This window comes from Rhinatrema bivittatum, chromosome 2, assembly GCF_901001135.1.
Source record: "Rhinatrema bivittatum chromosome 2, aRhiBiv1.1, whole genome shotgun sequence".
In the NCBI taxonomy this organism is placed as follows: domain Eukaryota; kingdom Metazoa; phylum Chordata; class Amphibia; order Gymnophiona; family Rhinatrematidae; genus Rhinatrema; species Rhinatrema bivittatum.
In genome coordinates this window covers 600204958-600221879 of record NC_042616.1, presented here as the reverse complement: position 1 = coordinate 600221879, position 16922 = coordinate 600204958, and the positions used below count along the sequence as shown (strand labels likewise).

General features: G+C 39.5%; 1 protein-coding gene across 1 annotated transcript in view; it reads left to right on the top strand.

Moving 5' to 3' along the window:
• The window catches only part of TTC39C (tetratricopeptide repeat domain 39C), a 184433-nt gene that overhangs the window by 129575 nt on the left and 37936 nt on the right, over nt 1-16922 (top strand). Inside the window, exons 7-8 of the mRNA XM_029591144.1 lie at nt 2526-2619; nt 13861-13968. Coding sequence (XP_029447004.1) covers nt 2526-2619; nt 13861-13968 — 202 coding nt within the window. The remainder of the gene's footprint in view (nt 1-2525; nt 2620-13860; nt 13969-16922) is intronic.

The following is a 16922-nucleotide window of genomic DNA, read 5'->3' as shown; positions in this document are numbered from 1 at the left end:
TTTGAACTCGGCTGTGCTAGATGCCTTGACCATATCTTCGAGTAACAAATTCCACAGCTTAATTGTACGCTGAGTGAAAAAATATTTTCTCAAATTTGTTTTAAATCTGCTACCTGTTATTTTCCTGGAGTGTCCCCTAATCCTTGTGGTTCTAGCTTGTATCTGAAAGGGTAGATAACCATTCCATATTTATCTGTTCCACCCTACTTATGATTTTATAAATCTGTCATATCTCTTTTGTTGCCTTTTCTCCATGCTGAAAAGCCCTAATCTTTTTATCCATTCCATTCCTTTTTTTTTTCATTTTTGTCCCTCTTCTTTGCACTTTTTCTACTTCTGCTATAAATTATTTTTTTTTTATGCGGGGGGTGGGGAGAAAGACGACAGAACTGTATGCAGTACTCAAGGTGCAATAGCACCATGGATTGATTGTGTTACGATGACCTCTCATTTTATTTTTTATTCCTTTCCAAATAATTCCTAACATTCTCTTTGCCTTTTTGACTACCACCACACACTGAGGTTTGGTCCCTCCATGCAGGTTACGTCAGACATTTTTGAAGTCCAATGCCCCTGCTATTTTATTCTGAAATGTACTCTAATTTGTCCTAACACACTTTGTAGGTAATTTTCAAAAGGATTTACACGCGTAAATGGACTTTTAATGATTTCTACTTTTTGATAGGGCTGAATTGTCAAAAGCTTTTATGCATGCAGATGGGCTTTTGAAAATTGCTATGCTATTTTTACACACTTAACTCCTTTGAAGATTACCCCCATGTGCGTGTGTGTATATGCGTATGAGGAAAATGAGGTTCTTGTTTGTTTGTACTAAAACCTGAAGTATTACATTGCCTGCTGCTTTAAGGAAGGTGATAAAGGAAGGCAGACATAGAAAATCAATCATTTTAATCCACTGAGGCCCTAAAAGAATTATAATTCTGTTTTAGTGCCACTTCCAAGACACACACGAGCAGACATAGTGGAAAGTGTATCCATGTGATTCCAAGGTTCAGTTATTAGTCTGAAAATTATTTTTTTTTTGATACTCTGTAAGATTTCTCTGTTTATTTTAAAAAGTATTCCAAGTTGCAATTTCAGGGGTTTTTTTTTATACATATTTCTCTGACACAAATTGTACCTGTAACTGGTGCTTATTCATCATTAACTTTGCTATTCTGGTTAAATTCTTTAGTAAATATGTTTATGATTTGGTTATAAACACGGGTAGTTCAAGGTTCAGTCATTATCACAAAGTCTCTGATATTTTTTGATTCTCATTTTTAAGACTCCTATGATTATGAAAAAAAATTTAAAAAATATATATATAGTGTCCAAGTCCTACCGGTTGATATGAGCTAGTGAGAGGCAAACTATATCCATGTAAAGTTATGCATGCAACATTTCATATATATATTCAACAGAACTTGTCAGGATAAGTCTCTCATATATGTGGATAAAGTTATATGGTAAACTTTTACCTGGATAAAGATAAGACAGCTGTTTTTACGATCAGTCTTGTGCATATAACTTTAGCCGGAGAGCGCTCAATATGTGTACTCCCTGGCTATAGTTTAGCCTTGCTCCCCAAACTTTTCATGGACCCCTTTTTTGCCTGGGTATAAGTTGTGTGTACAAAATCTATGCAGTCAGTGGGAGAAATATTTGAATGCTGGGTTTATCAGTGGTTTTTTCTATTTCTCGTACCCAAACTTTCCTTGAAAATTGGTGCTTCGGGTCCAGAGAAGCTCCAAAATGGTGAAGAGTCTACAAGGAAAGTCATAATGAGATGAGACTGAAGGAATTAAATATATGTGCCTTAGAGGAGAGGAACGACAGAGGTGATACGATAGACAGTCAAATACCTCAAAGGTATAAATAATGCAGAAGAAGCAAGCCTTTTTCAGAGGAAAGATTGCTTTAGGATGGTTCCTAAACCTGTCCTGAGGGAACCCCCAGGTTTTCAAGATATCTGCAAAGATTATGCGTGAACTATATTTGTATGCACTGCCTCCATTGCATGCACATTTATTTCATATTCATTGTAGATATCCTGAAAACCTGAGTGGCTGGGGGTCTCCCAGGGCAGATTTGGGACCTACTGCTTTAGGCCATAGTATGAAACTCGTAGGGGTAGGGGGTGAGGTGGGAGGTAACGCAAGAGCAGCATCAGAACATTTTATTCACTGTGAAAGGCTGGTGGATGCGTGGAATAGGCCTCCGAAAGGAGGTGATGGAGACTGAAACAGGAAGAGAGTTCAAGAAAGCCTGGGATAAGCACAGAGGATCTCTAGATGCCAAGAAGCAAAGATAAATGAATAGATCCATTGAAGTTCCATTGCTGCCGCATGTAATGAATTCCTTCTCCAATGGGTCTCCTTCCCAAACTGTTAATCACATGTTCTCTTTAGAGTTTGAACCCTCCAGTGGAGCAGTGATAGTACCTTCTGGGTTTTGTATCTTCGTATCTGTACATGCACTATATAGCAGTCCAATAGCTAATCACATTTGTTTTTCCTTTTTAGTGTCAAATCAACAGTGCCTTGACCTCCTTCCACACTGCTTTGGAACTTGCAACAGATCAACGAGAAATCCAACATGTATGTCTTTATGAAATTGGTAAGTAATGCACCAATAACAAGCATACAAGCACTGCACCTAAACTAATTAGTGCATACCCTGGAGTATATGATCCAAAACACAATATTATTAATTTTTTACTTTTAAATAAAAATAGATAAATATTTAGTCAGTTTTGTTTGTCGTTTTTTCATCTTTGTTCAAACCTCAATAAGACCAAAAACATTGTGATATTGTCATGCATTGTTGGGGATGTCTTCCTTCTGGTCGGTGTTTGTTGATGATGTTCGCTGTGCTTGATGATGTCTGCTAAATCACAATGCTTGATTGCTCTCAACCAATTGAAAACATAATTTAGTATGACCATATGGGATGGGAGAAGGTCAAAGCATTGAACTAAGAGCTAGGAGATGCCCCTGAGCCATGAGTTCAAAGTTCTCTTCGTTAATGGAGGATCTATGATGGTGCTGCCTCCGGCTCATTCTGAATAAAGTATTTTCTTTTGTTTGGAGAATATCACTTGAATGTCTGCTTTTATAACAGTAAATCTTTGTTTCCACCCTTTCCCTTCCCCGCTCCAAGGCTGAAAAGATACTGCTGCATTTATCTGATGGCTTAGGAACCATATCAGGGGGGTGATCTTAATTCATTAATTCAGAGTAGTTGAAATGATTTACCATGTTATATAATCCATTACCTATAAAAATGAAATTTTATGTTTCCCATAAAATTCATCACTAAAACAATTTTCTTCTTCCCAGCTACCCTTAGGCACTCTGCACATTTCTTTAGAAGGAAATTTAGATATAATAGCATGGTAGCCATGTTAGTCCACTTACGTGCATGGAAATAATATCAACAATCAAATCTATATTTATGTGATACTCTTTATTGGACTGACTTAATAGATTCCATGTGTAGCTTTCAGGAATTCATACTTCATATTTGGACCTGAAGAAGGAAGTGTGAATTCCCGAAAGCTAGTCAAGGAATGTATTAAATTAGTCCAGTAAAAATGTATTGTCATACTATGTGTTTTTCCTTTGTTAGCCTTTATTTCATACAGAAATTTAAAGAAACTGTTAAATCAGCAGTGGGGAAAATACATATTTTCTTAGCTTAAAAACAGTTTGCTAGTCTAAGTTGAATACCATGCAAGCACAGAGGTTTCTGTACAGCACTATGCACATCCAGTAATGCGTTAAAAATTAGTTGTAGTAGTGATGCTTGCAGCACTGTCTGTCTCAGGTGTGACTCATTGGGGTGCCGCTTGGCAAGGAGTTTAGAGGTTGAAGTAATCGTGTGTAGATTTAAGGTTAGAATTCAGTTGTAAGTTTATAATTGTGCGTTTGCCACATATATGATTATCTACCTGTTGATACGAAAGTGTATATGTGCATCTGGTGTAAAATGTTCCTGGCTCTCAGAGAACATGTTTGATCTCTGGAAGTCAGAGTGGCAAGCCTGGAGGAGCTGAGGCAGACAGAGGTACATAGAAGAGACTTTCAGGGACATAGTAGAGTAGTCCCAACTCCAATCTAGCAGCTTGTGTTTTGCTTTGGAGGGATGTGGCAGGAAGTGATCCTGTAGCTAGTACCTGCCCTTCAGGTGATGCCTTATCCCCTTGCTCCAAGGATGCGTCTCCAGAAACATGTGCCCAGGAAGGAAGAGTTAGGACTGCAGTTGTAATTGGCGATTCAATCATTAGGAATGTAGATAGCTGATGGGCTTGGTAACTTATCTGCCTGGTGTGAAGGTAGCAGATCTCATACATAACCTAGATTAAATTTTAGAGAGTGCTGGAAAGGAGCAGCCTGTCGAGGTATACGTGGGTACCAATGAAATTGGAAGGTGCAGGAGAGAGTTTCAGGAGACTAAATTTAGCCGTTTAGGTAGGGAGTCCAGACCCTCCAGGGTTGAACTTTCATAAATATTGCCAGTTTCATGTGCAGGGCTCCAGAATCTCAATATGTGGATAAGACGATAATGCAGGGAAGACTATTTTAGCTATTTTTATGGATGCGGAACATTCTGGGGAAGGGGATGCCTATTCTGATGATATGGACTCCACCTTAACTAGGGAGGAACCTGGCTGCTGGTGCTAATATTTAAAAAGAAAATAGAACAATTTTTAAATTGGACCATGAGGAAAGCAGCCACTCAGAAGCGCATGATTCGGAAGGAGGTAGCTTCCAAGGATACTTACAGAGAAGTTAGAATATCCCAGTAGAGACGTTGTGATTAAGGCTGAAGTAGCCCAAATGGATGTAAACACAGTAATTCACATTTCTGTGCTCTTTATCTTCTGCTAATAAGCAGGTTGGGAATACAAATAAAAACATACTTTAAAATGGCTGTATGCAAATACCAGAAGTCTGAATAGTAAGACTGGAGAGTCAGAATGTAAGGCATTATATAAGGGTATAAACAATAGGCATCTAAGAAACGTAGTGGAAGGAGGATAACCAATGGGGCACAGTGAAACCAAGGTATAAATTATATCAACATGATAGGGCAGATCAAACTGGTGTGGGGGGGAGTGGGGAATGGCACTGTATGTAAAGGGTGGCATAGAGTCAAGCAGGATAAAAATCCTGCAGGAAACAAAATGCATTGTGGGATCTTTATACATAGAAATTCAGTGTGTGGTTGGTAAGAGTATAGTAGTGGACAAATTCTACCGTCCATCTGGCCAAGATGAAGAAACAAACTGTGACATGCTATCTGAAATTAAATAAATAAGTTTGTCAACACAGGCTCGGAATAGAGAATAGGGAGTGGAGATTTTCAACGTGTTTAATTTCTTTCCTGCTGCTTTCTCTCAAGCTGGTCAGTTGGGTTTTCTTTGGTGAGACCTTCAGAATTTACCGTGGAAATCATATGGGATGCAGTAGAAGGGCTGAGCAAAGCTGTTGTTTCCCGGATAACACCTTTGACTGAGAAGGTTTTAACCTTGGAAAATTGTGTTCAGTCATTGGAAGTGATTAATTCTGAAATATCGTCTCAAGTGACTGAGTGAAAAAATCAAGTGAAACGTGTGTTGTACAAGACTCCTTAGTTAAAGACAAGGTCATTTTGGCTAATAAACTGGCGAATATTGAGAACTCTCTTAGGAGGAAGAACCTAAGATTTATTAATTTTCCTAAATTCCCACAACGATCTGCCAAAAATTGTAAATGTTATCTAATGGAAATACTTAAAATTCTTGAACAAGCAGTGTCACTGGTTTCAAAAATATTATCTTTCTCCCTTCAAGAAAGGTGATATTAAGATATCAAGAACTTTCTCCTATATCTGGTAATGCTTTGAATGTAACATAGAAACATAGAAATGATGGCAGGAAAGGACCAAATGGTCCATCCAGTCTGCCCAGCAAGCTTATGGTAGCATCTGCTGCGCCGTGCAGGTTACCCCTATGCTTATTTATTTCCCTATACTGTAAAGTTGGGGCCCTCAGATACTCAAATCCAATTCCCCTTTTCCCCCTGCCATTGTAGCAGAGAGTCATAATGGAGTTGCATCAGCAGTATGAAGGCTTATTGGTTAAGGGTAGAAACCGCTGCACCAGCAAGTTACCCCCATACGTTCTTTTCTTCATTTCCATCTTCTTGCCTTTAGGGATCCACAGTGTTTATCCCATTCCCTTTTGAATTCTTTCACTGTTTTTATTTGTCACCACCTCCTCTGGAAGGGCATTCCAGGCATCCACCACTCTCTCCCTGAAGAAATATTTCCTGACTTTGGTTGTGAGTCGTTATCCTTAGAGCTTCATTTTGTGACCCCTAGTTCTACTGATTTCTTTCAAACAGAAAAGATTTGTCAAATATGCATCATTAAAACCTTTCAGGTATCTGAAGGTATGTATCCATCTCCTCTGCACTTCCTCCCTTCCAAGGTATACATTTTCAGAAATTTCAGCCTCTCCTCATAGGCCTTCTCATACAGACCCCACACCATTTTTGGTCACTCTTCTCTAGACCGCCTCCATCCTGTCTTTGTCCCTTTTGTGATATGGACTCCAGAATAAAACACAGTATTCCAAATGAGGCCTTACCAAGGACCTGTACAAGGGCATTATCACCTCTTTTTACTTACTAATTATTCCTCTCTCTATGCAACCCAGTATTCGTCTGGCTTTAGCTATCACCTTGTCACATTCTCTTCCATCTTCAGTTCTCCAGACACTATTACCCCAAGATCCCTTTCTTGATCTGTGCACATCAGTCTTTCACCCCCCATCACATACAGATCTTTTGGATTACCGCACCCCAGATGCATTACTCTACACTTCTTGGCATTGAATTCCAGCTGCCAAATCTTCAACCACTCTTCTAGTTTTCTTAAATCTTTTCATTCTCTCTACTCCCTCAGGCATGTCCACTCTATTGCAGATCTTAGTATCATCTCCAAATAGACAGATCTTACCTTCTATCCCTTGTGCAATGTCGCTCACAAAGATATTGAACAGAAGTGGTCCCAGAACCGAACCCTGTGACAGTCCATTTCACATGGTTTGAAGGAGTTAATAAACATGTGGATAAAGGTGAACCGGTAGATGTAGTATACTTGGATTTTCAGAAGGCGTTTGACAAAGTTCCTCATTAGAGACTTCTAGGAAAAGTAAAAAGTCATGGGATAGGTGGCGATGTCCTTTCGTGGATTGCAAACTGGCTAAAAGACAGGAAACAGAGAGTAGGATTAAATGGACAATTTTCTCAGTGGAAGGGAGTGGTCAGTGGAGTGCCTCAGGGATCTGTATTGGGACCCTTACTTTTCAATATATTTATAAATGAGCTGGAGAGAAATATGACGAGTGAGATAATCAAATTTGCAGATGATACAAAATTGTTCAGAGTAGTTAAATCACAAGCAGATTGTGATAAATTGCAGTAAGACCTTGTGAGACTGGAAAGTTGGGCATCGAAATGGCAGATGAGATTTAATGTGGATAAGTGCAAGGTGATGCATATAGGGAAAAATAACCCATGCTATAGTTACACAATGTTAGGTTCCATATTAGGTGCTACAACCCAAGAAAGAGATCTAGGCGTCATAGTGGATAACACATGGAAATAGTCAGTTCAGTGTGCTGTGGCAATCAAAAAAGCAAACAGAATGTTGGGAATTATTAGGGAATGGTGAATAAAATGGAAAATGTCATAATGCCTCTGTATCGCTCCATGGTGAGACCGCATGTTGAATACTGTGTACAATTCTGGTCGCCACATCTCAAAAAAGATATAATTGCGATGGAGAAGGTACAGAGAAGGGCTACCAAAATGATAAGGGGAATGGAACAGCTCCCCTATGAGGAAAGACTAAAGAGGTTAGGACTTTTCAGCTTGGAGAAGAAACGGCTGAGGGGGGATATGATAGAGGTGTTTAAAATCATGAGAGGTCTAGAATGGGTAGATGTGAATCGGTTATTTACTCTTTCGGATAATAGAAAGACTAGTGGGCACTCCATGAAGTTAGCGTGTGGCACATTTAAAACTAATCGGAGAAAGTTCTTTTTTACTCAATGCAGAATTAAACTCTGGAATTTGTTGCCAGAGGATGTGGTTAGTGCAGTTAGTGTAGCTGGGTTCAAAAAAGGTTTGGATAAGTTCTTGGAGGAGAAGTCCATTAACGGCTATTAATCAAGTTTACTTAGGGAATAGCCACTGCTATTAATTGCATCAGTAGCATGGGATCTTCTTAGTGTTTGGGTAATTGCCATGTTCTTGTGGCCTGGTTTGGCCTCTGTTGGAAACAGGATGCTGGGCTTGATGGTCCCTTGGTCTGATCCAGCATGGCAATTTCTTATGTTCTTATGGTTTTCTCTTCAGAGAGGGTTCCATTTACCATTACACTCTGTCTCCTATCAGTCAACCAGTTTGTAATCCACACCAGTACCTTGGTGCTCACTCCTAAACTTCTCATTTTATTTACAAGTCTCCTATGTGAGACCATATCAAAACCTTTGCTGAAATCCAAGTAGATCACATTGAGCACTCTTCCTCAATCCAATTCTGTAGTCACCCAATCAAAATCAATAAGATTTGTTTGACAGGACCTTCCTCTGATGAATCCATGCTGCCTCGGGTGCAGCAACTCACCGGATTGTAGATAATTCACTGTCCTTTCCTTCAGCAGAGACTCCATTCATTTTCCCACCATCTTTTTATTTTTGGGATGGTCCACAGTGCTTCTTCTCTACCCCACGTTCCTTGTAATTCAGTTGCATGGATATTGTTTTTGACATAAAGAGCAGCTACTTCCCTTTCTCTGTCCTCTTTCCTTTCTTAGCAAGTTATAGCCAGAGATGGCCTTATCCCAATCATGAGAATCAGTGAACAAGGTTTCCGTAACAGCAACAATGTCCAAATCCGCTTCCACCATTAGGGCCTGCAGGTCTGGGATTTTGTTGCCCAGACTACGAACATTTGTGATCATAGCATTCTAGCTGCTCTTCGTATTTACCTTTTCTGGTTTTTTGTTTTTTTTTTAACTGATTGATTGTACTTCCTTTTTCCTCTTCTGTTTTTTGCTTGGGGGTGACATGCCAAGTTCCCTGGCCATCTCCTGCCACCTCTGCTCCCTAGTTTAAATGCCTGATAATGTATGAACTGAATTTTTCAATTAGCATCCTTTTTCCTGCCACTGACAAATGTAGGCCATCCTTACCATATAAACTTTTATTGCTCCATACACAGCCCAAGCTTCCAATGTATCCAAATCCACATTTTTTACACCAGATTTTGAGCCAGACATTGAAATTCTCTATATGACATAACCTTTCCTTTCCCTTTCCATGTACAGGTAATACTTCTGAAAAGGCAGTAGTCTTTGCCACGTATCTAATCCTTTTTCCCTAGATTTTGGAAATCTTTCTGTACTTGATAGGCACCTTTTCTAGCAAGGTCATTGGTCCTCAGATGGATGAGAACATGGATATCGGAGTTCTTACATTCTTCTATAATTGCATTGACCGCCTGGTTTGCATTTCTGTTAGCCGAGGATCCTGGAGGGCATTTAACTGTTGAGTCCCCATCAAATATTACAGCATTATTGGAGACTTCAGACAGCGTTTTAGCACAGTCCTCTACCTTGATGGTCTTATTGATGTTAGAATCTGATAGGAATTGGCTTTCGAGGTTATATTTTAGGCATCTTGCTGAGCTGTTTTTGCAGCATAGTCATGGTTTTTCCTGATGTAGCTAAATAACTGAAAAGAAGCGTAAGCAGTTCTTGCTGATGAGACCTAGAGTCTCAGGTTTCTTTTTCTTTTTTTTTTTAATTCTCCTGTAAATGTATAATGTATAAAGGAATTTCAAATGTTTTTTATCCTGTACTACCTCTGTTAATTCATTGTCAAAGGTAAAATTCTATAATGTTGTTCTCCTTCATTAGCAACTACTTAGTTTTACATCAAAGCCGGTATTCCTGTTTGTAACATGCCTTAGGGTGCTGCTGCCTTTACATATTTTGTGGTCTCCTATTTCTTCATGGATTGGGTATTGGATCCCTCATTATTTATTTATTTATTTATTTTGATTTTTTTCTATACCGGCATTCGTGATAACATCACATCAAGCCGGTTTACAGTAAACAATGGGGTAATAACCGGAACATAGAACAAAATATGTAATATACATATTATAAATACATATTATAAATACATATAATAAATTATAGAAGATATGGTTTGAGTTTACTATAGGTTTATCTGTTTTGTTTTTGTGATGAAAGTTGAGAGTAGCTTTGGATTTCTAATTCAAGATATTTCTTGATGTGAGAGAAAAAAAATAAAGCATTTAAAAAAAAAAAAAAGACAAGCAATAGAGGGTAGGACAAAATAGTTTGTTTTCCAAATGGAGAAAGCTCGTTAGTGGAGTACTTGTACTGTTTAACGTATTCATAAATGATATGGAAAGGGGAACCATGAGTGAGGTGATTAGATCTGCAGATGACACAAAATTATTCAAAGTTGTTAAAATGGCAGTGGAGTGCGTGGAACTGTAGAAGGACCTTGTGAGACTGGGAAACTGGGCATCTGAATGGCAGATGACATTTCATGTGGAAAAATGCAAAGTGATGCACATGGGGGAAAAATAATCCCAAATACAGAGAGATATATATATATAATGTTGGGTTCTGTCAATAAGCCAGAAAAAGTCCTTGTGGGCAATCTATTAAAATCCTCAGCTCAGTCTATGGCAATGGTCAAAAAAGCAAATAGAATGTTAGGAATGATCTGAAAAGGAATGGAGAATAAAACAGAAAATATAATATTGCCTCTGTATTGATCCATAATGCGACCACAGCTTAAATATTTTGTACAGCTCTGATTGCCTCATCTCAGACATAGGAGACCTTGAAAAGATATAGAGGAGGACAAAAATGATGATAGGGCTTGCAAAGCCCCCCTGTCATGAGGCTACACAAGTTAGGAATTTTCAGCTTGTAAAAGAAACAGCAGAGAGAGGACATGATATAAAGTTATACATTTCATATTTTTTTCATTTTATTCTTAATTGTCTAACCAAAAAAGGCCCAAGGCAATGTACAATCATTAAAACAATACTCATATTCAGAAGCATCTAAAACATCAAAAGATAAACATTAGATATAAACCCCCCCCCCCAAAACCTAATATGTAAACATTTCCTTCGAAATATGAACAGAACAAATCAATACTAGAGCATTGTAAACTAAAACTATCTACTTAAAATACATAAAGCAATCTATAATTGTATGATTATATATTTTATAAAAATTGAATAAAATAAAAACCAAAATCATTAACAAGTAGACCCTTCAATGTTGGAAAGTCTCCATCTGTCTAAAGAAATAAAATTTTTAGAATTCTCCAACACTTTATGAAAACCTTATTTTTTTAGAAAAGGTTTTTAGGCCTTTTCTAATTCTGAGATAATTTGACTCCACCCTCCATTCTTTGGGAAGAAGATTCCATTGAAAAGAAGCTGCACAAGAAAAACATACACTCTAGTCGTAGTCTGTCTCTATCCTTTGAGCGATGGGGGTACAAAGCAAAAACCCACTACTTCTCATAAACGCTACCCTGGAACATATCTCACTTACAGGCCGATGCAGTACAGTGTGCTCCGGCGGAGCGCACTGTTAACCCGCAATTGGGCGCGTGTTTTGGACGTGCTAGCTTTACCCCTTATTCAGTAAGGGGTAATAGCGCGTCCAAAACGTGCGTCCAACCCCCCCCCCCCCCCCCGAACCTAATAGCGCCCGCAACATGCAAATGCATGTTGATGGCCATATTAGGTATTCCTGCGCGATACAGTAAGTAAAATGTGTAGCCGAGCCACACATTTTACTTTAAGAAATTAGCGCCTACCTTAATTTCTGCAAGCAATATTAAGTCCGAGGTCCCGAAAGTTTAAAAAAAAAAAAAAAAAGTAAAAAAAAAAGAAGAAAAATTTGAAATAGGCCCGCGGCTCGCGGGTTGAAAACCGGACGCTCAATTTTGCCGGTGTCCAGCTTCCGAACCTGTGGCTGTCAGCGGGTCCGAGAACCGACGCCGGCAGAATTGAGCATCGGCTGTCAAACCCGCTGACAGCCGCTGCTCCTGTCCGAAAAGAGGTGCTAGGGACGCGCTAGTGTCCCTAGCGCCTCTTTTTACCGCCGGCCCTTATTTTAGTAAATTAAAATACTGTATCGCGCGCACAGGAGAGTGGCCTGCTCTCCTGCGATTTTAGTGTATCGGCCCGTTATTTATCCATTACGTAGCTAGGGCCAAGTTCATAAATAGCCTTAAAAGTGAGACGAGAGAGCTTAAAACGAGCCCTATATAAAACTGGCAACCTATTTGGCTTGTGTAAGCGAGCGGTGACATCCTGAATCATTTGTAAAGGCTGAAGATACTTAACAGGAAGACCTATAAATAGAGAATTACAAGTCTGTTTAAGATACCAAGGCATGTAATACCATTTTCAGTTGCATACTAGTCCAAAATTGTTTAATCTAAAGAAATAGTTTTTTTCGGAGAGGGTGCATGGAACAGCCTCCCCATGGAGGTGATGGAGACCAGGACAGTATCTGTATTCAAGAAAGCATGAGTTAAATACAGAGGATCTCTAAAGGAATAGTATGGATTGTAAAACTGAATAGTTGGTATAGATAAGCATATTAGATAGTCTGTAATAGCCTTTTTTCTGCCGACAAGTTTTTATATTTCTAACTTAAACCAAGCCTTAAGATAACTTAAGAAATGTTGCTAAAAAAAAAAAAGTCCAATGTTATGGCCACACTTTTTATATGACTACTTAGAGTGAGAACAACTCAATCAATACAGATTTCCAAACTAGGTAATGCTTTTTTGCCAAGCCACGGAACCTCAGTTTTTTGCATTGGGTGGCGTGGCTAAATAAAGGACAGTTGTTTACCCTTTTAAATAATGCTAAAACCAGGGGACAATCCATGAAACTGAAAGCCAGCAGATTTAAAACAAATCACTCAACACACATTTAAGCCACGGGATCTTTTGTGAGAGGACATGGTCAAAGCAACTAGCATAGCTGGATTTAAGAGTTTTGGGCAAGTTCCTGGAGAAAGTCTGTAAAAGATTATTAGCCAGGCAGACTAGGGAAAGCCATTCCTTTATCCCTGGGAGTGAGTAGTAGGAAATGGGTGTACTTTATGGGATCTGCCGGGTACTTGTGACCTGGACCGGTCACTGTTGGAGACAGGATCCCCGGTCACGATGGACCTTGGTCTGACCCAGCACAGCATTTCTTATGTTCAGGTGTGCCAGCGCTAGTGCTAGTATAAGGAACGTAAATTTACTGGGTACTGTCCTGAGGCCACCGAAGACCGTTCACAAAAAAAAAACAAACCACCAGGTAAGAATGGCCTTCATTTAAAAGAGACCTGAGCTGTGTTTGAACCTGCCAGACTAAAGGCAAAAAAAAAAAAAGCTGTATCTTTTTGCCAGCCCCACTGAGGTATTAGCTCTGCCAACCAGAATTGCTTTCATGGAAGTGACATGCTGGGACTTCGAGCCGGAAGTCTTTCAGGAGATTCTCCTGCGGGGAATAATGCTGTTAACCCCTTCGTCATTCTCAGTACACGCCAGAGAATACTCAAGTACTTCCCTGAATATCTATCCCAGTGCCGTATGGCGTTCATAGCTGTTCTACACCCGTATACATTTTTAGCAAATTAATTGTCGTCATAACCGCGGCAAACGCTTTGTTTTTACGGCTGGCTGTGTAATGTTTGAAGCTTGTCTGCCTCCTTCAGGAAAGCTGTCACTTTGTTTCTCAGGCTGGTGTAGCATGATAGAAATGAGCTTCAAGGATGCATTCAAGTCTTTTGAAAGGCTTAAAAACGAATCACGCTGGTCCCAGTGCTATTATGCATATCTCACAGCAGGTTAGTATCTTACTGTTTTATAACATGTGTTAGAGATATAAAATTTGTTTTCCTCTGCTGCTTTTTTTTTAATCTTTTTGTTCCCACTTCCCTGGATCATTTGTTCTAGAGCTTCCCCATCAGGGCTCCTTGCACCCACTCTGCTCATGACCATTAGCTGTCTTTGAGGCATCGGCTGCATAACTCTCCCCCCCCCCCCCCAAAAAAAAAAACAGAAAATTGCGATAGGTTCTCATGCCCTATGCCTGCCAGAACCACATACTAATCAAAGAGCTGGCCCCGGTATGCATAGCTGAGGCTATCCAGTGTTACAGTGAATGGTGCCTATTGCACACATGCTGGTTGAACATGAAACATTGGAAAAGGTTCAACTTAAAATCTGTCTCTTCCCCAAAGCCCCCTTTTGCTTTTAAAAGAGAAGACAGAGCTGGTATAGAGTTTTTATATATACATGTTTACTAAGCTAAATTTAAAAAATATATATATTGTCATCCATTCCCTCTAATGTTCTAATGGCTTGTAACCAAAGGTGCTGTGACATGTAGGACAGATCATCCTGTGATATTGCAAAAGCACATTTTTTTTCACCTTCACTTATAAAAGGAAAATTTCCCAGAATGCTGCACTGCTGTCCTTCCAGCGCTCCGTAATCAAACCGATGGAGGGTCGAAGAACCTGTGCTGCCAGCTCTGTTCACTCACTCTCTGGCATTCCAGCTCGCATCCTCTGCTCTCTATGCCTGTCCTTTTAAAGGCTGCAAGGTGCTCAGGAGGAGAGAGAGCAGCTTTATTTCCTTATGCAGGCCAATAAGAAATGAAGGGAGGAGGGAAGGGGTCTGCTGTAGACGATTCTCTAGAATTAAAGCTGCAGCCCATGCTAGCATGGTAAAAAGAAGAAATAATTGACTGAGCAGTCAGTCAGCTGTTGTGTTTGAAAATAGTGCTATGCAATTTGTTTAGTGATGGGAAAAGGAATTTTGTTTTTTTCACTTGAAAATAAATTTACCTGAAATGCTGAAGATGAACTTTTTATATTCTTTCTTCCTATCCTGGGTCACATGGGAAAGATAATTTCTGGAATATCAGAGAAGGAGCAGCTTTTTTTTATTTTTTTTTTTTATAACTGTGCTTTAGCTGCTGTTTCTTCTTACCTAAATCTATATAATCCATCGTTAAGTCTTATTCCCTGAGAACAAGCAGGAAGGCAGTCCTCACACATGGGTGATATCATCCGATGAAGCCTGTCACAGGACTTTGATCTCAAAGATTCTAGCTTTTTCAAAATGCTCTACTGAGCATGTGCAGCTGTATTTATTTTTGTTTAAAAATTTCTTCTATACTGCTTTAGACCAAAGTGGTTCACAGTAAAACATTCATAAACTTAAGTCTGACGAGACAGCATAAATACATCATCTACATAAAGTGACATCAGATAACATCAAATGTCTCATTGGCATATTTGACCAACTTAAAATCTCATTTGCAATTGAAGATCAAAAGAGCATTGATAAAAGTTGACACTCTTAAAATAAATTCTTATTCATTAAACGCCAGCTGAAACAACCAGTTTTTAAGCCCTTTTTAAAATTGTTTATTTATCAACTGTTTAATCTCTGGGCTTTCAGCATTTTGTTCTAAAGACTAGGTCCAGCAACAGATATAGCTCTTTCCCTTACTTCACCCAAAAGTGCTTGTTTAATGGTGGGGACAGGTAATAATCCTTTATGTGCTGAGCAGAGATTCCTAGATGGCGTGTAGAAGTGCAATCTAATGCCAAGCCAGGTCAAATCACTATTGTAAACTATACAATGGAGTATAGTGAGTACCTTATACTGAATCCTGTAGCGTACTGGTAACCAGTGCAATTTACTTAAAATCCAAGTTATATGAACCGTATTCACACCTGCCTGAATGAATCCTAGCCGCAGAATTCTGTAAGAGCTGAAGGGGCTTGATGGTGTTATCTGCAACCCCCAAGAAAAAATGAGTTGTAAAAATCATGGATTGCAACACTAATCTAAAATCATCCACTTCTAAATATGGTTCAAGTCTGCTCAGCATTCTAAGTTTGAGCTATCTAGACTTTTTATTCATTTATTTTTTTTTAATTAGTAGTTTTTATTGTTGTCAGAAGTCACAAAGATACAACCAAAGAGAAGTAACACTTAGCATGTGATTGCAGTTCAATTTTACTCTGTCCCTCACAGCTAGTGCTATGAGAATTCAGGAGCTGCAGCATCTGTTTTTCTAACAGAGCTTTGTTTTCTTTTTTTCCTCCTTTTTTTTTTTCTCCCTTTTCTCTTTTTCAAGCCTCTCTGCCAGCCACATGGCAGGCCTAGTGCACTGTACCGCTCAGCAGAGTTTTTCTTCTTAATAAATAATGCTGCACCTGCAGCTTATTTGTGTTGTCCTGTCCTTTAATTTGTCCGTTTTTATGTTGTCAGGTGCCTTGTAAGGCTGGCAGTATGCAGTCTGTGTGATTCGAGTAGGCCTCTGATTTTGGGGATTGCTTGAGTTCCCATTCAAGCAGGAGTTCCAGGAAGTTTTGTCCAACCGTTGGGCTTCAACAGAGGTTCAGATAGTGAAGCAGTCCAAGACTGGACTGTTCCTGTGGGGAGGGAGAGCTCATTCTCCCCACAGTACTGGGAGCTGGTCTCCATGGGCTCAAATTAATCTACACCTCTAGTGCCCTTGCTGAAGTAGTATCCCTCCTACTTGTCAGCTTGCTCTGGCAATGCATCTCCTTGGGGGAGACGGTGCTCATGAGCCTGGTTATTCAGCTTTGTTGCTGCACCATTGCCATAAGCACAGATGGTCAGATGCTGGAACATCAAGCCCCATGGATGCCGTGGAGTGCTGTGAGTGCTGTCAAGTTCCATGGATGCTCAGACATGAAGGAATCGACAGCTGGATTGTTCCTATGGGGAGGAGAGCTCATTCTCCCTACATTCCTGT